The sequence below is a fragment of the Scomber scombrus genome, chromosome 8 (assembly GCF_963691925.1).
Source record: "Scomber scombrus chromosome 8, fScoSco1.1, whole genome shotgun sequence".
Taxonomy (NCBI): domain Eukaryota; kingdom Metazoa; phylum Chordata; class Actinopteri; order Scombriformes; family Scombridae; genus Scomber; species Scomber scombrus.
In genome coordinates this window covers 11,698,738-11,721,321 of record NC_084977.1, presented here as the reverse complement: position 1 = coordinate 11,721,321, position 22,584 = coordinate 11,698,738, and the positions used below count along the sequence as shown (strand labels likewise).

The 22,584-nt window shown below is 37.5% G+C and overlaps 4 protein-coding genes across 5 annotated transcripts; 1 reads left to right on the top strand and 3 right to left on the bottom strand.

Annotated features, from left to right (window-relative positions):
- Positions 1-1,695: 1,695 nt before the first annotated feature.
- hsd11b1la (hydroxysteroid (11-beta) dehydrogenase 1-like a) lies at positions 1,696-5,880 on the bottom strand. 2 transcript variants are annotated; one of them, XM_062423604.1, is made up of 6 exons: positions 5,698-5,880; positions 3,888-4,018; positions 3,439-3,642; positions 3,189-3,282; positions 2,121-2,286; positions 1,696-1,882 (listed from the first exon to the last, which is right to left on the bottom strand). In XM_062423604.1, exons 1-6 carry the CDS (start codon positions 5,780-5,782, stop codon positions 1,747-1,749), a joined length of 816 nt encoding a protein of 271 aa, XP_062279588.1. In that variant the 5' UTR covers positions 5,783-5,880; the 3' UTR covers positions 1,696-1,746. The 2 variants fall into 2 exon arrangements, with proteins under 2 accessions (XP_062279588.1, XP_062279587.1); XM_062423603.1 differs by having other exon boundaries at positions 1,696-1,917; positions 5,698-5,878.
- A 3,671-nt stretch (positions 5,881-9,551) lies between these two features.
- Positions 9,552-12,694, top strand: micos13 (mitochondrial contact site and cristae organizing system subunit 13). The gene is made up of 4 exons (XM_062424155.1): positions 9,552-9,712; positions 10,116-10,272; positions 11,309-11,366; positions 12,192-12,694. The coding sequence occupies exons 1-4, from the start codon at positions 9,684-9,686 to the stop codon at positions 12,287-12,289; spliced, it is 342 nt and encodes a 113-aa protein (XP_062280139.1). The 5' UTR covers positions 9,552-9,683; the 3' UTR covers positions 12,290-12,694.
- A 96-nt stretch (positions 12,695-12,790) lies between these two features.
- LOC133984700 (spindlin-1-like) lies at positions 12,791-18,302 on the bottom strand. The gene is made up of 5 exons (XM_062424154.1): positions 18,220-18,302; positions 17,437-17,479; positions 16,791-17,038; positions 16,433-16,666; positions 12,791-15,043 (listed from the first exon to the last, which is right to left on the bottom strand). The coding sequence occupies exons 2-5, from the start codon at positions 17,454-17,456 to the stop codon at positions 14,838-14,840; spliced, it is 708 nt and encodes a 235-aa protein (XP_062280138.1). The 5' UTR covers positions 17,457-17,479; positions 18,220-18,302; the 3' UTR covers positions 12,791-14,837.
- A 1,350-nt stretch (positions 18,303-19,652) lies between these two features.
- On the bottom strand, positions 19,653-21,996 carry LOC133984979 (mast cell protease 1A-like). The gene is given in 5 exon segments (XM_062424511.1): positions 19,653-20,128; positions 20,324-20,578; positions 20,732-20,861; positions 21,705-21,858; positions 21,954-21,996. Coding segments are annotated over 5 exon segments (756 nt in total). The 3' UTR covers positions 19,653-19,954.
- Between the last annotated feature and the right edge of the window lie 588 nt (positions 21,997-22,584).

The following is a 22,584-nucleotide window of genomic DNA, read 5'->3' as shown; positions in this document are numbered from 1 at the left end:
CAATAAAATGAGATTTTGGTGATTATAATATTGTGAAATGGTCTGAGTTTATATTTCATGGTGTGTCTTGAAATTAAGACATAGAAAATAATCATCTAAATAATCCGCCTCAACAAATTAACAGCACAGTGTGTTTGTTTGATAGTACTACTGATTTTCCTGCTCAGATGAATTATCCCCAGACATTTATATAATTATCTGCTACATACATCACAATAAGATTCAGGAAAATATTTAGCACACATTTCTGTGTCAGGTCACACCGCCTTTTGTCACTCACAAGGTTTATTTGGTATCTTAGGCTTACCACTAGACCCTTTTACAGCTTATGGGTGGATCTGGGTGGAGACTTGTGGACCCAGTGTCCTTTGTGCTCAAAGAGCCAGAACAAGAAAGACTCATAAATTGAGTCTAGTACATGTTGCACCGTACTATCTCCATGGATAAGTGGCTATTTTATGGTCTAAAAATGACATTTTTGCTGCATCAGCAAACTTTCTTGGCAAATATAAAATTGGGGACATATGAAAAAAGGTTATAGACTTATTTTTTGTCATTTGATTTTAATCTTGTAGCACATATGCATATTGCCTTTCTTTATCTGTCCACATAGAACTTAACTTACTGTATGTGCTGCATTATGGATATAAAAACAGAATTCATAAGCTTTAATAAGCTTTGGTCTTGACCTTGAGTGTTTGCAGTCATAATGATAATTTTTGATCTTGATATAGGGCTGAGTCTAAATCCCTGGTGGAAAGTCACCATTCTGCTGAATGTGTAAGTTGATTGTAGTTTGTTTGCAGCATGCATGGCAGCGGATAGTAACCAATAAAGACATTATGAATTCATCCATCAATGCATCAGGGTTTCAGCATTTATATTTATTTGTGCGTTGGCGGTGAATTATGACTATTTTATATGTAAACAACAACACATCCTAAATGTATCCTTGTGAAATAAAATCAAGTCAAGAAGACCATTAAATTAGAATATCAAAATCAGTGAGTGCAGCACTGAGCAGCTTTTAGCAGACTTTAAGTTGGTTTTGAAAGTGCTGTTACAGTTGCTGCTCCTCACATCATCAGGCATGGTGTTCCACTGATTTGTGGTTGTTACAGAGACAGCTGATTGCCCATATGGGCAGTGTGGCAAAATGATATGGTCCAGTCTTGTATAAAGGATATTCTGGAGGATGTAAAAGAATTTACTGAGCAAGTGTACACAAAGTCAAGGGCCAAACCATATATTACACATTTTTATAAACCAGGCAAAAATGTTAAAATAGTCTTAAATTCTCAAAGCTCAGTTCATTGTCTGCTACATTAACTTTTTGTCCAGAGTTTTTAGTTTGTTTGAAATTGTTTAAAAAAACAAATGTTTTTTGAAGGTTAAATTTCCAGTCCAGTACCATGCTGAGATAATTAAGTTGATGAGAATATCAGCGTTAGGAGGTTGTGCAGTGGTTTTACAAAAAAACAAACATACTTGCAGGACTCAGACATGATTTGTCAAGCCAATATGTGATCCTTTCCATTACAATTAATAGCTTGGTGTCTGCTAACTCAAAGGGACCAAACACTGACCCTTGTGGAACACCCAATATACACTTTATGTTACTGGACAGTACATCACAAACTTTAATAAAATGCATCCTATTAGATAAAAATGAAGACATCCATACCATCACAGTCATAAAATTATATATTTAATATATATAATATATTACATTTTTATGGGTTATAGTTATAGGAGTTTTGGATGATGTAGCTTGTGGTCGAAGGGAACCAGTCTTTGATGAGAATTAAAAACTGGGTGAACCAAGGGTAGAAGAGCTCCGACTGTCTTGTTGCTCCTGTAATGATGATGTTCTTGGCGGCATCTGTGGCAGGGTAGGCTGGTACGCTAGTGACTCCCCTAGGATATAAAAAAGAACTGCAGTAACAACCGTGGAATGCACATCTTAAAATCTGCACAGAGTTATTAAAGATACTGAATATCTATCAGTTGGTCAAAAATGTATCAGTGTGCACTGAGCAATGTAACACTGATCAATTAAATGTACCTCAGACATTTTTATTTGGGCTTAATTTATAAAACTCACAGTAGACTTGACTTACCTGACTTTCTCCATAGCTGATTCAGTATCAATGAGCCCCAGTGTACATATAGAAATGGACACGTTGCTATTCTTCATAGCCAACTCGTGCTGAAGGGCCCCGAAGAAACCGTTCAAGGCAAATTTTGTTGAGGTATATGGTGCCACAAAGGGACTGGGCATTTTACCTGTGAAGCATCAAGAGTCAGGTCTCATAATTCAATTTTGTCAGGTGTAATTAGACTAGACATTTGTATACAGCCATTTTAAAATATGTATTGTGTGTTATCAATTTTGTCAGATGTAATTGATGTATTTATACACTCACAATTGTATTTGTGCATATGTTGCATAGAAATAAATTAAGAAATTCATCACTATTGTACTTACTGAAAATGTTCATGAGTAAGCAACCAAAAAAACAAAATAACCAAGTAACCAAATCTAAACATGGACTACTTTAAACATATCTAAATGGGGAACTATTTAAATGATTTGTGGCATCATGTTGGCCAAGAAAAAGCAAATTAAAATATCAGATAAAGTATAGAATATAAAAGATTTAGCTATTCAACATTTTTCATTATTTCACAAAACAATCTTAGTCCACCTCTTAGCTTTTGGATCATATCATACAATCATAAGCAAATAGTTTTGTATTACTTCCTAAGGTGCTAGAAAATTTTGAATTTCAACTTTGAACATCTCCATTACAACTGGGCAAACTCCACCAGCTAACTAGGCTCGAGTGATATGATCGAACAGCTACTAAATGGACCTCTACGTGAGGTTTTTAAGATTTCCAAGATCAAGACTTAACTTTTAAACTTCAATTTAATTTTGGCCTTGTCTAATTTTTTCCCTTTTTACATCATTCATCATCAGCATTATTTGTTATTAGGGGGGAAAACACAGAACACTGGAATGGTTCTATAAGCATCATTCCACATCATTCATTATTCATTCAATAACACAATAACCATCACTTTTAAAATGTATCCATTATAAAGTCTGCAATTAATAATGTAAGTACTGTATATTTATACTTTGCTTACTTCAACATGTCCTTAAAAAGAAATAACAAACATACCTAAAAGTGATGAGACAATCACTAGTGATCCTTGACTTTGCTCAAGGGAGGGCAGAGCTTTCCAAGCCATCTGAATATAGCTGAAGAAGTTGGCCTTTGGAAAGCACACACACACACACACACACACACACACACACACACACACACACACACACACACACACACACACACACACACACACACACACACACAGGTAAATACATTGCCCCACAATTCGCATGGTGGTAGACCATCAAAATGCTTCATCTACCTTCATCAGCCACTTGGTATGTTCAACATCTCCATCCCACATGCTGAAGGGGCTCGGGCCAATGTGGTTCAGGACCAAGTAATCCAGACCTCCCAGCTTGTCCAGAGCAAACTCTACCACCCTGTCAGGGTCTGATTCACTGGCCATGTCTGCTGCTATGTAGTAAGCTTTCTGAGCTCCCAAACTCAGACACTTTTCTGCCACCTATGAGCCAAGAACAGAATAAATATGGTATGTATGTTATACCCTATGCTGCTACAGAATAGAGCATAAGAATATATTTAGCTTACTGTAATTCTGTCCTTTCACCCAACTAAAGAAAGTTTGTTATTAAACAATAACCAGATTTTATAATACTTTGCAGATGCAGATGCATAATTGTTCAGCCATTGGACAGAACATTGGTTTGGGCTTTGAGTCCATTTATGTATATTGACAGATTCACTGACCTGTTGTAACACATTACCCCTCCTTGCTGTAATTATTATCTGGGCACCAAAGTGGGCATAGTGATATGCCATTTGTTCACCAATACCTGTACTGGCCCCAGTCACCAATACCCTGGCTCCTCTGAGAGATTCTGTAACAAATTCATATAGTTTTTGGGTAAGGCATTGCTCAATATCAATAAAAAAAACAAATCCTATCAGAGTGTAACCACAGGTGTGACAACTGAAATAAATAAACATTCAATTTGAGTATCACTGATGCGTCCTTTGAAATATTAAATAAAAACAGGCCTACTGGTATTTTGCATGGGCAGATGTTTGTGCCTTTTGGTAAATATGCATTTGTATACAGTCATTTCAAAATGTGTATCAAGTGTTATCATATTGACCCAGTTATTTCAGTTTCATTCTATGAAAACAGTATCTCTATTTTTTCCTGGAAAAATCTGCATGTAAGCTGATAACATAAAAAGATAAACCAATCAAAGTCCTCTATAGGTTAATTTAAGGTTAATGTGTATTGAGACATTTCTCAACTTTGACTAATTTCTCGTTATTGTAAACAAAAATCACTGAGTGAATCACTGGAAAGGACGTGAAACTAATATTCACAGACACAATTTCAGCATGTGTTGTGCTTTGTCGTCGTCAAGCATATAGTCAAGTCACATGTATGAAGTTGTGGTAGTAGTTTTGATTGATATAATGCTGTAATTGTTGAAGGGGATGTGAACATACAATATTCCATTCACTCAAACCATATCATTTCATTATTTGTTGAAAGCCGATTGAACGCTGCATCCTTACGATGTGACATAAGGCCTCAGTCACAAGCAAGTCAGATTATCACCAATTACTCGCTTGGTTTGGGCCTTGTTTCCAAAATTCCCCCAGGGAGACATTGAACTTTCATCATCATCATCATTATACACTGATATTTTGTCCAGTGCAGTGTGTGGTTGTCCAATGTTCATGTAGTTAAGGCTGCTTGATCCCAGTTATATGGTTCACCTTGTAATGGACCATGTAAATCCCCCTGCTCCAAATTTGCTGAACTAAGACTGATGGAATTTTATGACATTTCTCCTGAAAGTGATACAACTTCATCCGGTAGGGATATTATGGTAACTATGGTACTACTGATTGTCCTTCTCTTATGAGCCATCCCAAAAATTCTATATTGTTTTAATAAAATAACACACATTTGGAACAAACAGACATTTGTATAATTATTTGCTACATACATCTCACCAAGAATCAGGAAAATATTTAGCACTTTGTCTGATTTCTTTCAGGTCACTGCCCCTCTTTACTCAGATAAACCCTGTAAAAGCCTGTCCATTATCTGATTTTTTGCTTTAATTATCTGACCTGTATGTTCATGACTTTTTACATGCATATACTGTTATTTTATTAAATATAATGAATATTAACTAATACATGTTTCAGATATACAGTCTGAATATAGCAGACACACATTTGACCGTAAATATTTCAAAATATCTCAAAAGAATGTAATTATACTTAGATTTTTGATTACACCTCACTGACCAGCTATTGGATAGTTTGGGTCTTGAGGAGGGTGTAAGTGAGGGGAGATGTACAGTATTATCAAGCAGCTGAAGCTCATCAAGGGGTTTAATAAAGAGTCAATTATTATAATTAAGTGTGTTAGAGTGGGGAGATACCTAAAACATGCAGTGCAGTAGCTCTACAGGAGCAGGGTTGAAGACAACTGGGTTAGATATACCTCAATTTCAGTTAAGCACAAAACAGAATCACTTTGATATTGCAGTTGCATTTCTCTTACCTGCATGGAAAATTGGTGCATTCCACTTGACAGCTAGGAAAGCAACAGCTACACTAGCTAAAAAGATCTTTGTACAAGTTTTCATTTTGTAAACTAGTTGTTAGCTTATTTTCTTAAAAGTGGTTGGCTTTCAGGAGTAAACCCAGAATTCCAGGACTGTCTTGCACAAGAAACCAAGGGCATTTTATATAATCCCTATTCCCTCCCCCTTGACTGCAGACGTAAAAAGTGGGTGTGTCTCAGATAAAAAGGTTCATTGAACTTTAATCAATGTGGGAAGTAGGAGTGTGGAGGGTACTGCAGCAGCCCCTGGTGGACGGTAGAGGACCTGCACCTTTACAACTATAAACCCTCTGTTATAGCTTGTCCGGAAGAGGCTAATAACGCTCCAAATTTAGAACTGACATTGCCCTCGGCTCATAATATCTGAACGACAATCTTGGGTAGTCACACAAGTCTCCCCTTAACAGACATGCCCACTTCACGCTGATCCCAATTTTAGACAATAACCATGCAGTTTATTTCGTACAGAATAAATGTTACTTTCACTTATTCTAATTTGAATATTTGAATTTGAAATTTAATAACTTGGGTAAAAGTCCCCATAACAGCCATTTCATTGTTGTGAGACTTTTTAAAAAATGTTTTATTTGACCTCACTGTATAAAATGACATATTCTAGGGCTGGGCAAGACGATTATTTTTGTAATCGGTTAATCTAACGATTTTTTTTTCCGATGCATCGATTAATCTAACGATTCATTTTTTTCAATTCGATTCGAATTCGATTCGATTATCGATTATTTTCCCATTATTTGACTTATATAGCAATTTACATATGCTAATTTATGTATCTCACTGAAAAAACACCAATTTCATTCCAACATATTTTTATTGTTTTTACCAAAAATTACCAAATTTCAAAATAAAATTCAAGTAATGAAAACAATAGTGCAATATGACGCCAGAGGTAACATTTAACAAAAAATAAAATAAAATAAAATACTTTCAATAAATAAAACTGTTATCAAGAAAATGTTATCAACATAAAATAAATAAAATATAAACAGCAGCAGTGTTCTTTTTGAACCAACAAAATATAAAGTGCTCTTCATTCACAGGAACATACACTCTGCCTTTTCACTCAAGAATACTGTGTGTAGTGTGTGTCTATGTGTGTGTCTGTGTGTGTTTAATCCAAGACATGATGTAGTCATGCATTGGAGTGGAGGAATGTTAGCATTTCAACATGCTCAGCAGTCAGACTTGCCCTGATTACGATTTGGCTAAAGCAGACAGTGTGGGGAATCTTGTTGCATTATCCTTCCACCATTTAAGGGGGTTTTCCCCAAAATACAACAGCATCAATTTTATGATAAGCCATCTCCATTTTACACAGCTGACATACGACAGAATGGCCTCCTTTTACGGAAAAATAGTCCCATACCTTTGAATTACGAGTTCGTTTTTTACATTGATCAGAGTCAACTGACTCACTGGTGTTGCTGCTAGTGATGTGTCGTTCGCGAACGAGCCGGCTCTAAGAGCCGATGCTTTGTAGTGAACGAGAAGAGCCGATGCCCGTCGGAGAGAGCCGAATCTTCAGCCACCTGTTCAGCAGTCCGTTTGCTGAGACTCCATGCAGGCAGGGGTGGGAGTTTATTTTGATGGGCACACCATTCGGCCAATCACATGCGAGGACAGACTAGGATCATACCATTATGTGAAAGAAGGAAGGGGGGCAGACGCTCCAAAGACAGTGAGTGTAGTGGTACAGGCCAGATACACACAGCAGAGACAGAGGAGGATGTGAGTGCAAGCAAGTCAATGTGTTCAGTTGTTCTGTGTTCAGTTCAAGGTTTTTCAGGTGTTTAACAGTTTGATTAAAATGTTAAACAAAAGTTACTGTATTTTTTTTGTAATGGAAAAAATGCATACAAATAAGGCTTTCATGAAAAGACTGAATGAAAACTTGCTTACCAATACACAAACCATTCATAATTACTAAATCAGGCTAATATAGAACGCTCAGAGTGATACTAAATGAAGAGCCGTTTGGGAGCCGTAAGAGCTGGCTCTTCTAAGGGAGCCGAGCCAAAAGAGCCGAATCTTTGAAAAGAGCCGGTTTGCCCATCACTATTAGCTGCTGCCGCTACCGCTACTCGCTGCCGTCGTTTTTGCGTCGACGTAATCGATGACGTCGACGCGTCGTCCCAGCCCACCTCTAGGGTTATCACAGCCTCATGCCATCCATAAACTGGAGAACTTGAAAATATAGATAGAAGATATGTATGGCTTTTCTAGATGTATTACCAATACAAATAAAAACATTTTTAAAAATGATACTGAGTGGTCAAAAATTACACCAAATCTGTGAAACAATTATCAACCCAAAATTAATGAGATGTGATAGTCAAGTGATGTCTGGGAACAGTAGCTTGATTAATGACTGATCATTACTGCCCCTTGACCCTTTGTAGTTAACATTGTCAACTGAACAACTCAGAACCACCTCGCCCTACTAAGTTGAGCTTTGATCTTTCCTGTATATGTCACATTGTCAGGTCTATTGTCTCAGACCCACTCGGAGCCAGTCCATTCACTGATAACCCAGGACATAAAGATAAGATAAATGGATTGATCCCACAGTGGGGAAAATTCATGACTACAGCAGTTCAAAAAATAGTGATATAGAAAAAAAACAAAAAAAAAACAAATGTATACAACAATAAAATGAAAAACTAAATAAAAGGACCCTAAAATGCAATTATAACACACAATATATATATATATATATATATACAACAATAAAATTATAAACAAAGAAAAAGGACCTTAAAGTGCAACTATAGTGCAGCATTGTACAGTCTGACTGCAGTTGGAATGAAGGACCTGCGGAAGCGCTCTTTCTTACACTTGGGATGTATGAGTCTGTCACTGAAGGAGCTGCTTAAGGCCCTCACAGTCTGATGCAGAGGGTGAGAGGTGTTGTCCATGATGGAGGACAGTTTGGCTAAAACCCTCCTCTCTCCCACCACCTCTATGAAGTAGGGTGCAGCCACAGACTGAGCTTGCTCTTTTAATCAGTCTGTTGAATCTGTTTTCCCCCCTCTCAGAACATCCCCCTACCCAACACACCACTACATATGAGACCACAGATGCCACCAGAGTCGAAGAAGGATCTCAGCAGTGGCTTGCACACACCAAATGATGCAAGCCTCCTCAGCAGGTGTAAACGACACTGACCCTTTTGTAAACAGAGTCAGTGTTGTCTGACCAGTCCAGATTACTGTTGAAGTGAACACCCAGGTACTTGTATGTCCTCACTGTCTCGATGTCAAGTCCCTGGATGTTCACCGGTGCAATTTTGATTATTATTCCTTTTATAGACAAATATTGTAGGTCTATGCTCATCAACATATAGAACATATTTGAAGGGCCATAGTCATATAAGAAAACATGCACAATCAATGTACATTTTACAGCATATAAAGGCTAATATATAAAGTTATTTTTTATATGAGTGTTAAGGTTGGGGCCCCCTCATTATGCTACCCCCATAGTAATACCAATTTGAAACATGTTCCCATATGAATCAGGTTTGGCCTGCTTCTCAGAAATGTAAGAATTATATTTGTTTGATATTAAAATATCACCCCATTTATTCTATTATAACCGTCCTTTAAAAATGAGAGTGTCAAATTCTTGGTTCAAGTGGCTGCAAAGAAAAAAATAAACCGAGGAGAACGAAGACGCCATAGATAGTTATACGTCTATGGAAGACGCGGCTCTGACGTACCTAGCGCTGGCTTTTGAAATGGCAACTTTATTGACACAAAACTTGTGCACAGGGTTGAAGGCAGGGTTGCCCTTCAGTGAAGCTAAAGCGATACATGAGCTAAGCTAACCTGGTAGACGTTACCCCGGTGTATTCTTGCTGTACTTGGAATAACTGTACTCAAAAGGAAACCATATCGCTGTGGACCATGGCGGCAAGAATTTTGCCTGTTATAAAGTGAGTGTTTCTTATTTCATCTACGTTTCATATACGTTTTTGCTGCTGTATTTGCTAACTGTTCGATTAGCCAGTGTGGCTAACTAACCGCAGTCTGCCTGTGGACTCTCCAGCTGTCATCTTTTCTTTGCCTTTTTATTAACTTAAGCGAATCATTTTATTTGCTGTACAAATTTATTTGACTTTGACATTGTTCTGAATTGTATGAACATTCTGAGATAATGTTTAAAACTAACAAACTAACTAGCGTTAATTTTTGTAGCCTAATATTTGCCCATCACTGCAGTAGTACTAATATGTACCCTTGTTTTTAATAAGGTTAATGCTACTTTGACATGGTTTACGGTGGGTATTACGGTGCGTATTTTTTGCTATTATCTGAGTGCCTCTGTTTAATTTCCAGACTGGCCACCAAGGTGACCATTGCAGGAGGAGCTGTGTATGTTGCCTATGACTCTGGTCTACTGGGAAGCAGTGAGCAGGGCTCAGTGGCTTTGGAGAAAGCCAAAGCAGTAGTTCCACCTGCCGTGGAAGAGTGGATGAAGTACTTTGGCCTGGAGGTACTGATAACATGCAGTGCTTAACCATCTTGTTCTGATCCAGGGCTGCCCTGTAATGGTCATAAATCAGTCCAGTGGCCAGATGCATAAACAGTGCATAGGCACAAAAAACACACAGACGGTTTTTTGTAAACACAGAATGTCTGGTGAGATTGCATTCTTCAGACCAGGCGTTTTTCTAAAGTGACACAAGTACACATTTATAAACGTAACATTAATTAATTTTGTTTTGTGTGATTAATGTATGATTCCTTTCATTTACACAGGAGTCAAAACATTGTTTTGCTCTTAGTTTTCGTCTTATTTTATCCTCAGTTGTGTCACAACTTGTAAAGTTGGTGTAGATATGAGCACTTCAAACTAATAATAGTTTACACATCTGAGATATCACTTCTAATGATGGTTTGCAGGCCCAGGTAATGAATTAATTATATGGATGGTATGTATTTTGTACCGACCAACAGTCCACAACCCAAAGAGATTAATTTTACTTATTTGAGAAGCTGGAGTCAAAGAATTTGGACAAAAGATTAATCGATTGTTTAAACAGTTGGCGATTAATTTAGTAGTTGACAACTAATTAATTAATTGGCTAATTGTTGAGCTCTATTCACAATAAGCACACAGGTTTAGTTTACTTTAGCTCTGCTTTTTAAGAAATTACATAAATAGTAGACACTATTATGTGACTTAAGTAGTAAATAATCAAGTATCGATTCAGTATGTTCTTCCTACAGTGTTTCATAATGTGTTTACTGTTCGTATTCTGTTATAATTCTGGAGTATGACTATTCCCACTTGCCAGTAAAGATAATCATTATTGCTAGTAGAAGGTCTGGTGCACTGTTTCTACCACATATATTCATGTTAAGTTGCAAATGAATATTGATCAGCCAAAATAATGTCTTTCACATTTCAATCATTATTTGAACTTTTTTGAAGTGCTACAAGCTTTAATTTGAGTGTAATAAAATGTACATAACTATAAAGCATTGTACTACACTGTTTCCAACTAATGAATGACCTCTCTCCTCAGGCTCAGCTTCCAACGATGCCTACGATTGAATTTTCCCCTGTTGAGTCCTGGAATTCTGGTAAGAACTCATTCATAAGCTTGTGATCCTTTTTTAAAGAGTGTGCAAATTTAGTCATGGGTTTGTGTTTTTGAGTGTGCCCAGATTAGAAATTGTGGCCACGCATCTCAATTATTAGATGCATTGATGCTGCTAGCGTTAAATGGATGCAGTAATCAATTTAAGCATCACTTTTGACTTTGAGATCAGTCGGGGTAACACAATTTTGAATCCATCAAAATGAATTTTGCATTTCAACCTTCGAATTCAAAAGCAGGATCAGCAATTCTCCTAGCATAATTTTTTTGTGTGTGTCTTGTGTTTGAAGGAACGAGGGGGGAAAAAAGCATTATTTCAGACAACATTATGTAGCTTACTGATGACAGAAATAATAGAGAAACAACAGAGATGGAAAATCCTCCTGCTTCCCTGAAGCCACCAATGTGGCAACATTTTTGTCAGTTGTGAGACGAATGCAACATGACTTTAAATTTAGTTTCCTCTTTAGAAAGCCAGCAGGATTAATATTGTTGGCTTTTTTCATTTGAGGAAAGTAAAGTAATCTTCTGCCATCTAGTGGATCTTTTTTTGTTTGTGTTTAACAGTTTGTTTCCAATTCACTTGTGAAATACGGTTATTGTTATTACATTTTAAATAAATTATTTAAATTTGACATGGCCTTAGTGTGGTGCACTCCAAAAAAGATTGAAAAATTGAATCATTGATTTGGAAAATTGTACCCCCCTTGAGATTAGTATCTGTTTTTGGCTTAAGACCTTTAATGCCTTGTATGTAATGTTGATGCCTCAAACCTAAACCATTGATTTTTATTTAATTGTATTGCAGGAGTGCGATGGACGATTTCATCTCTTTCAGATGCTCCAACAAAAGCAACTGAGTACACAAGTCAGGGTTTGCAGTACGTCAAAGACCTCACCAAGTGAACAAGAATTCTCTGGACAACCTGATATTTATCAATATTTTCTTTTGACTTTGCACTTAGAGAAATTACCTCCTCAAAAGTTGTAGTCCCTCAGAAGAAAGAAGAAACACCCAACATGAAAGAAAAACTGCTAGATGAAAAGGAGTGTTGTCTCCCAAGTGGGTACTGTGTTCTCTAAATGATTGTGGCATTGGCTGTGAGTTGTGTTGTACATAACAATCAAACACAGAATGTTTTTAAAAATGTGTTCTTTCATTCTGTGTATACCAACAAATTTAACTTTGCTCAACGGTCTAATATACAATATTTTGCTCCCCTTTGTTCTCCAATCACACAAATCATGTTATGAAGATGTCTGTATATATGCAGTTTCACCGTTTGTGAATAAATACATCAATCTCAAACATGTCATGCTTTAGTACGATTCATTGAGTAAAAAAAAAAATCTATACTATATTGAATGTTGATCATGGCAGTGTGCTTAAAGAATACCACCACCACAAATGTGCAAAAGTCTTTATTACCCATGACAGAATAATTATGACAGAAATTGCCTGTTGATGTCGCTACAACTTCAGAGCAGGAGGAGGGGATTGAAAGCGTGAAAAAAGGAGCACATACAGTCATGTGTATTTCCATTCTACACAACACAGAAACACACCACAATCCCACTGGCTGTAATGTACGGTGTTAACCTTTTTTTTTTTTTTTTAATGCAGGTTAAGCAAACAATACTTGATTCAGTCACAGTTACTTCTCTACCAACCTAATAACTGAGGTTTTGAAAGTCTCCAGGCACTCTCTTCAGATGATGGTGCATGCGGAGTCTTAACAGCCAAAAATAACAGTAACAGTATACCTACTGGTGGACTAGTTTACTAAGGGGGATGCCCTGAATGACATGAGGAAGGCTGTAGTGACAGAGTTGGGTTGAAATACCTACTGCAAGCATAAATGTCATGTTGCAAGATAAAGAGACAAAGTTATAAAGACTAGAACCAGAATTAGTTGTCAGTTGATTATACCTGTGATATATTCCGCTTATAATTGATGTATATTAACAACACTTTTACTAAAAGCTGGTGGTGTTTTGATGAGATATTCACATGAATGAGAATAACCACAACAGGTAAAATTACAAGGCATTTTACACAAATTGTACAGATTAAATACTGTCATCTGAATGTATTGCAACTTTTTTTTTCTCTTCTGTTTATTTTCATGCATGTGATGGAGAGCATATTTTTCCACATTTGCTCTTAAAGAAAAAGCATTTTGGGGAAACTACATAGCATACCTTAAACTAAACATGTAAACTTTATACAATAAAGTGCTCCCCACAATATTAACAGTGAGATTACACAGCCATAGATGATGCGTGTTATATTTAAAGAACATTTTCATACTGCATAAAGATCAAAACACAACACTTAATATAAACTGATGATCACAAAACTTTCCTTAAGCTGTGTCACCATACTGTTAAGAAGAGCTTGAATGAAAACCAAATAGCAGCCTTCATATGCAATGATTGATTAAGAGCGCAGATATTCAGAGATACTGTATGTGCAATATTGCAATAAAATGACGAGCCTGAAGGCACTTTATGAATTTTGTGAATTCAGAGTTGGGAGTGCATCTTCATCAACAGCACTAAGGATCTGATGTTCCTCATGCTGTTTAAATTAGGACTTGAGAGCCTGTGTACAAACCTTCCTTCAAGGTTAAAAGACAAGATGCCCTGCATGAATCACATAGTTTATTATGTAGCCAATTCATATAGCCATGGATACAACAATACTAAATGTGGTACAAAGGTGCAGGCGTATGTTTCCACATGATCATAAATTCACTGGAATGGCTTTTGAAAATATAACATTATGGTGATTTTACAACGCTGATTCCATTCATGTCTTCCACTACTAACATTGAATTTGATAGTAATGCTACATAAATAATGTATTCATATTTACCGGCCCTACTATTCAGTAAGTGCTTCAGTGGAAGGGATCTATTCCAAACATGTGTATACTGTAGCATGCTTATTAACTATTTAGATAATCCAAAGAAATGTGGCTTTAAAAGGCATTTTTTTTGTACAGCTTAGTTAATCAGTTGTTATCTTAAAGACAACGATGGAAGTGCAGTAATAACTGCACATAGGAGCTGCTGGGCAGTGCAATCTTCAACTGTCCGAACTTAAATGTATAAAGTAGAGCAGCAACAATCAAACAAGTTGACTCTCCCTTCTCGAAATAGCCAAGCATAGCGGTGCTACAGTTCTGCTGCGCACACGCACACACACACGCACACACGCGCACACACACACACACACACACACACACACACACACACACACACACACACACACACACACACACACACACACACACACACACACACACACACACACACAGATTGCACTTTCTTCTGAACAATAAAGCACATTTACTACTCAACCCTGCCATGGCTTTAAATAACAGTTTATAATGATGAGTGAAACAGAAGCAAGATGGAGGCTGGAGAGTGACATAAAGTGTCCACTATGTCTAGGTGGTTTTGACCAGGTCATAGACATGGATATGAAAGTCATCATCGTATTTGATGTAGTAGACGGAGGGCTTTGCTGGGACCTGGTAGATTACCAGACCCGTCCTCTTCACACCCTTGTCAGTAACATACTCCACTTGTTTCCCCACCAGACTCTCTGTCTCCTCTCCTGGCTTCCTGTCTGCAGGCAACAGGTGCTTGTTTTCTGAAGAAAGAAATGAACAATGGAGGGGGAAAAATCATTTTAAGTTTGATATTACAATTAAACATGAAATTTGTCTTATGAAAGTACTATGGCATTTTGTTTTCTTTTACAGTTCAAGTCACAGTTTAAATATTAATGAGTGTAACTCAACACTTACTATAAGTAACTCGAAGAGGGCATAACAACAAGGGTTCCTTATTATTTTTTGAATGGTACATTGCAGCTGTCCAGTCATTACACTTTATCACTAAAAATGCAAAAACTGGCTTCTTCTCTCTCATAAGATGTATATACAGATGAATTTGAAAAAATCTCATGTATCTTTTACAGAACTGGAAATTTAAAAAACAAATACTTCAAACCCAAGACTTTAAAGACCAGTGTATGAATCCTGACTATTTTAATCATATCCTAGTTAAGCTCTTAATCTGTTTACTGAACATTATCATGGACAAGCTCTGACAGACTAAAGTATCAAACATTTTAACAGACTTTTACAGACTTGACCACTGCACACTCAACTGACTTTACTGTGACTTTATTAGGAGCGAGCAATGTGTTTAGCCTCTAGCTTCTTGAAACTGTGTAATATGTATCCTTGTAATGTTTTTTTTTTTTGGGGGGGGGGGTATTTTGTGTAATAGGCTATTGTTGTCATGTCCTTTGTAAAATGTTCCATATGTAGTGAAACTACAGGCAAAATGTGTTGTTCAATCCTAATAAAGTAACAGTAAAGTCAGTTCAGTGTGCAGTGGTTAATTTTTATTTTTATTAAAATTTTCCTGCGACCGAGCAGGACCTGATTGAAAATAAAGGCTGCAGAGTTTTGTTTACAGTGTTCTACACATCATAGTATCTTGCATAAAGGCTATTGAACTGTAAATGTTTAACTTTACCAAGTCATTTGAATATTCTGAATAAGAAGCAGCAGCTTGTGCTTGTTTAAACGCACCCATTTCCTCTTGAACAGCTCCAAAAACAGTTGTGTGATGAAACCACTGATAAGACATGACCATAAATATCTAATTCTCCCACAAAACACTGCCTGATTGAACTCAAAGTATTAAAAGTACTTTTTCTAGAAAATTGTCACTTTTGATATGACATGTCAAGAGAACAAGAAGTGCTTATTTTAAAATAAGGAATTTTGCACATTTGCTCATGAGAGTCAAATCACTTTATAAGGACCATGTGAGTTCACTTCAGTGGTGAACTCACATGGTATCCATGCCAAAAACAATTATATGATCTTTCAAAGTGGAAAAATGATTTAAGTCTCATAGTGGTTAATCTTGATCTCATTTATGAAGCCTCGGGCAAGATTATAAAAGACTTAATGAAGCTCTTTTAAGTATCAATCTCTGTTTGTTATGCACAAATTATCAGTACCTGCTTCAGGCAGAATCCTGAGGTCTCCATCAGCATAGTCGTCCCACAACTGGTACATATAAAGAACGGGGTCCTTTTCATAAGTGATATAATACCAGTTGGTCATGATTGGAGCTCTGGAGAGGACCATGCCTCTCCACTCATTCTTCTCTCCATCCTCCTTTTCAAACAGATGCTCCACAGCTTTGCCCACTAGCTCCTCCGCCCCTGGAGGTATCTTGATTTTGTTGTTTACTGTGGACACACGTGCAATAAGGCAAAATATGACCCTGAGTTTGTTATCTGACTATCTGTGTCTAAAACATGAATGGTTGAAAGTAGCAGGCAGAGATTAAAAGAGAAGCCTCTCTTAACTCACCAACTTTTTCTGACAGGACTTGTAGGTTTGACACTCGCTCATCCTTGAACAGCTCGATGCCATAAACGCAGTCAAAGCCATCATACTTCACCATGAAGAGAGAAGGGTTTACGCTAAGTCTGTCCAGCACCGTTCCTTTCCATTTACTTTGGTTGCCCTTCTCACGCCAGTTATGCTGAATGCGAACTCCCAGAATGCTGCTGGGGTCAGGGCTCACTGTGTCACTCAGTTCCCCGCTACTCCGCTTCCTGGAAAAACCAGATGAATATGAAGGTCTGTGTGCGATTAAGGGTTTAAACACAGTACAGTGTGTACAGTACTTCACACATACAGAACAACTTCATCATTATCAGGCTGTGTAACATTTTCAGTATTTCTTTACATGAGTATTTGTATTTGAGGCCACTTCAAATAAAGTTTATTATTAAAGTCTATTTGCAACAATATCCAAACTTATTTTACTATCTTAAATGCAGCTGATTAGTTTCTCCAAAATCCAATATGAACTTTTGTTCTATATTACAGCTGTAAGTCTGCTATTTGTTAATTTCAGTGGCTCATACCCTTCTTTGTGCCATTTCCTTATAGAACTGTGACATTATGGTTTTACTGGTTTAACATATACAGAAGCTTTGTTTCTACATACCTGCCCCTTTTCTTGGACATGCCTCCAGAAAATTCAAAGGCTACTGAATAAGAGAAAGACAGGGCAATGTTGAGTTAATATGTGACTTGAGTATGGCAGCTGTCAAACTTCACATGCATGCCACAACATGAGGAAGGCCTCTCCTTCAGCTGAAAGGCTTGCCTATCTGAGGAGACCTGTGACAGGCTGCAGTCTGCTGAGCAGAGACTGACAAGTCCAACAGCCAATGGCTTAGCATGATGGAATAACTTCCTGGGTAATTTACTTATAACTACTCCAGCCATGGAGGTCACTGTTAGTGAAGCACAGTCTTCTTAGGCGACACTGTCTGGCTCAGTTATATGTCAGAACAAATTTACTTTAAGATAAAGTTTAAAATAAAAAGCCAGCGACAAAATCTGACTGATACAACTTCAAGCGAACACGTCAGCAGAAAATCTGACAAATTGCAGCATGTAACGGGAGTCGGTAACATTTTGCTGCATATAACTTATAGCTACATTAGCAACATACATTGAATATGATGACACGGGCCAGTAGACTACACAAGCCATGCCGTAGCCCACCTGTGCTGAACTAAACCTCACACACCTACACTGCACACTGTAGGTTATCAATAACACTCGTCTGTCCTCGCTCTACCTCAATGCAGATGTTACTGTAAGGTAAGAGGAGGCGGCTAGCTACATCCGCCTTTTCTGTGTCCCGGTGGCAGCTAACACACAACAGCAACAACTGGTGGTTAACAGTCTTATCCTGCTTTTGGAGACACATTTTGCTCACCTGTACGCAGATTTCATATCAGTATCGGTCACTTCGTCTGGCAGAGAAATGTTGCCACACACAACCCGCCTGTGTAAATCTCGCGAAACCTGTGGAAAATGGGAGTTACGGAGAAAAGACTCAGGTTCCCAGAGAGCCACCGATCACCATGACCACAGAAAAGGGCATGAACAGGCGCGCAATGAATACTGGGAATTGATGTCTTTATTAAAATAATATAGGCTCTGAACCGGAGTTACAGTTCTAGTGAATAGTGCTGCATACTGCATTTGCGTTATTACGGTATTAGTGCACGTAAACGACACGACACAAGACAACCGAGCTCAACAGGTAAAGTGACGTCAGGACTTTCTGTGACGCTCGTTATCAAAATGTTTCTTAAAGGGGCAGACAGCATTAGAGAGGTGTCAAAGTTATAAAGGAATACTACTGTCAAGTGTGATTTTAGTATCATTTTCTGGTTACACACTTTAATTTTCATTCACATTAGATGCCACTGATAGGACCATGATAACATTTTGCAGTAAAAAGTACATTAGGTACATTTAAACAACAAGTAGGCTAAATAAACTAACACAACATTAAGTGCTTGAAGCACATTTTGTCCTCTTCATTACTGCAAGGCATACATAACACATAGGCTACATGTGTGTGATCTCTAAAAAATGAAACCCAGACCTATTTATCTTATTCAAAATGTTAAGCCAAACCATTATAACCATTGGTCAGCATAGGTGATGACCACATTTGATCACAAATGATCTTGAAATATTTAATGAATGCTTGAGTGATATAAATGCACAGAGCCACAGGACAACTAGTCACAGTCATCATTGACCTATGTTCAGGGTTAGTGAGAATGGGCGAATAATTGGGAATATCTGCTCGCTGGGCCTTCACAAATATTTCATAGTGTGGCCTTAATATTTTATCCCAACTGACTGTGTTCTAGTGTCCTGAAGCACTTCCCTTCTGCAGAACCTCAAATGACCTTTAATTATATTATTATGTTACTAACTACATTGCAAAGTTGTGCAACAGTTTATGCAGACTCTGTCTGTACCCTATGCTTACTGAGGCAAAGACCAGATAAAAAGATAAGATATAGGCCAGCCAGCTGATTTGTAGATCATCTGATTACGTTTCCTGCTGTCCAACCACCCGTATTGCTTATCTACAGGAAGCAAGTACAGTGTGGCCCATTTATGCTCCAAAAATGAATCTGACATGACTAAGTTGCAGGTATATTGTTCCAATGCAAGCCAACTGTTGCACAAATACTTAAATACACCACTCCTCAAAGCTACAAGTTGTTAGATAACACATGGCAATAAGCTCGGCCAACTCACCAAGGCGGCAGATATGAAGTAAGAGACAATATAGCTGTAACAACTAATAGAATTCATTGTTTTATTCTACATGTGAAGGTGCTATCATTGTTTGGTACAATATTTTCATTACAATGCATGGAAATACATTTTTATTTTTAGTTTATTATTATATTCAGCTTTGTGTATCTTCAGAATGAATGTTAAGTAAAAAGTAACAGTTTGTCTGACCTCTGACCCGTGGATGATGTATAATACTAAACAAAATCAGTCCTTTTGTGTAGCAAAAACAACTAGATGTGGAAACAAAAACAAAAAATGTTGCCTTAACAACCACAGCACTATCTTTATATTTTAAAGATTTTAAGAGTCTTGAACTATATGATTCAATACAGCATATTTGTGCACTACTGTTTATCATAATTTTCCTTATTGTTGTTCAGTACAGTTGTAATCCATTCCCTGAAGGATGATATGCGCGTGTAGACATCAGGGGTTCTGGGGTCACCGCATCTCTGGCCAGAGAAGGAGACCACGCCTGCTGTTTCTCCATCACACACCAATGGACCACCTGAATCACCCTTAAACACAAAAGACACAACACACTTAACAGTGGGTGTACTTTAGAATAACCTGAATTATTTTTTCTTTATGTCCAAAAAATTGTTGTCAACTGCACACCTAAAAAGTCTTTCCTCATCTATACACACTAAAGACATCATCTTCAAAGATCGGTTTGCATACTGATCTCATGTGTAGCAAGTGTTTTTTCTTACCGAGCAAAAGCCTTGAAACACACTGGAACCAGTGCCACAAATCATTAAGCCGGTGATGGGAACCATTCCCCATCATCTACGACATGACCTCTGTGTTATGATGGTTACGTTGACTTCCTGAAGCGTGCTTGGTAAGGTGTTGTTATCACCTATATCTCCCCAGCCAGTTGTGATGCACCGACTGGTTCTTGTTACACGGCGCCTCATAAGAGAGATTAGCTGCACTTCTGATGTCAGGTTGGCCTTGCGGTTGAGCTGAGAGGAGGATATTCATGGTGTGTTCAAATTTATGTGGTCTCACATTTTTAGTTTTTGTGTGAACTAGAAATAATAATGAATTCTACTCAAAATATGAACAGATTTGTCACACCTACATTTATCATTTTTAACAGTTGAAAGTGTCCTCACCTTTAGGAGCATGATGTCATTTGCATGTCCATCATAATTGGGATGTGGAATTGATCTAACAGTGGTGAACTCCTGCTTTGTCGACTCATTACCTGACAGGGAATCAACTCCGACCACAACTTTGTACGGTCTGGGAAATAAAATTGGTTGATGATTACAGATTAGATAAAATGTTAAGGCTGCTAAATGATCTCTCTTGACAGAAAACATCAGCCTCCCTGTGTCTGCAGATATGAGCGAAAACATACTTAACATGTTCAGATCATGACCTAAGGTTTTATTCAGTGGTGGTTTCCATTCATTTGAGTATAATACAACACCTTGCAGTGACTTAAACATGTATTTCACCACTGGGGAACGTTTCATTGTCAAAATTACTAGTAGGAGCTGTTTTATAACTCTTCTTGTTGATGCATTGATTTAAGCCTTGAGAGTAAGTAGACAAAAAGCAGCCTCTCATGTTTGTCTTCAGGTTTTAACTGTCTAAAAGCATTTTTACTCATGAATGAAATGGCCTTCAGCAGGCGACTATGAGCCCTCAGATGGCAGAAATTTATCATGGAATGCACCAACAAGAAGTTTTACTAATTGTTCAGCAAGTTAGCTTCAGTTTAAAAAAAAAAAGAAATATAAAATGTAATATTCACTGTGATTAATTACTCACGGAGTCTGGCAAATATTCAGACCAGGCAAGTTAATTTTTTATTGATTAGACATGAAGTGAAACCAGATGTTGCAATGAATTAATGTTGCACACAACAACTAAGGTCAAGATATTGTCTACTTTGTGAATTGACCTGCATGTTCTCATAGAAGTCCACATTCCTAATTCATTTGTGTCAGGAGAGGTTTTTAAAAGTGTTGACATTGTTTAAAATCTCCAGGTATCTGTTATAGTTATGTTGTTAAAGTATTTACATTATTGCTGGAAAGAAAAAAGAAAAAAAAGAATGGCCTGTCTTTGAATTCTTACCTTGATATCTCACAATGTGCGGCTGTGAGCACAAAGTCTTCTCTCACCAGCACTCCTCCACAGTTGTGGCCACCTCGAAACTGCAGTGAGGCCATGTAGGGGCGTGAATGTGGGGGAGCATCTCTGCCTCCAACAATACGAGACCCATCAGCTCCTGAAACACAAAATACTTTTTAATGTTATTTTGGCATTTTATATCTCCCCCACGAATAGAACACACAATATGCTTCTAGTTATTAGACTACTTACCATTTAGGACAAAGAACAGCAAAAGCACGAAGTGGACTGCCATGGTCCTTTGTCAAATGTACACCTTAGACCCTTGTTCTTATAATTTTTGGAGAACACAATCTTGCTTATTTTGTGGTCTCTATTGCTTCAGTGTATTTGCTAACATCCTGGTGGGTTTACAAAAGACGTGGTTTTCAAAGAGTTTCATCATGGATACAAAGAATTAGTGGTGTTAAAGCTGTAACAAGTAATCAAAGAGTGGCAGACAATTCTTAAAAAAGTTCAGGTTGCCAAAATCATGTCTTGAGATGGATTAGAAGGCAAACACTGCAAAGGTTAACATTTTAGATACATTCTAATGAAAATCCATGATGTCTAAAGGAGTTACAGGAAATTGACCCAAATGCAGAACAGCAGGCAAAGTAAAATTGAGGAATAACTTTTATTAGATTCAGGCATGCAGGCACAGCAAAACAGAAAAAAAGATCATCCAACAAAACTGAACTGAAAATCACGACTTAAATACAAACTAAACTGATGAGTTGCAGGTGGAACAGGAGAACAGGAAAAGAGCTGATTGGCTGGGGACTGATGAGGCTGATACAGAGAAGGTAGATCAGCAGGTTGGGGGAAGTGCACAGGAGGAAAA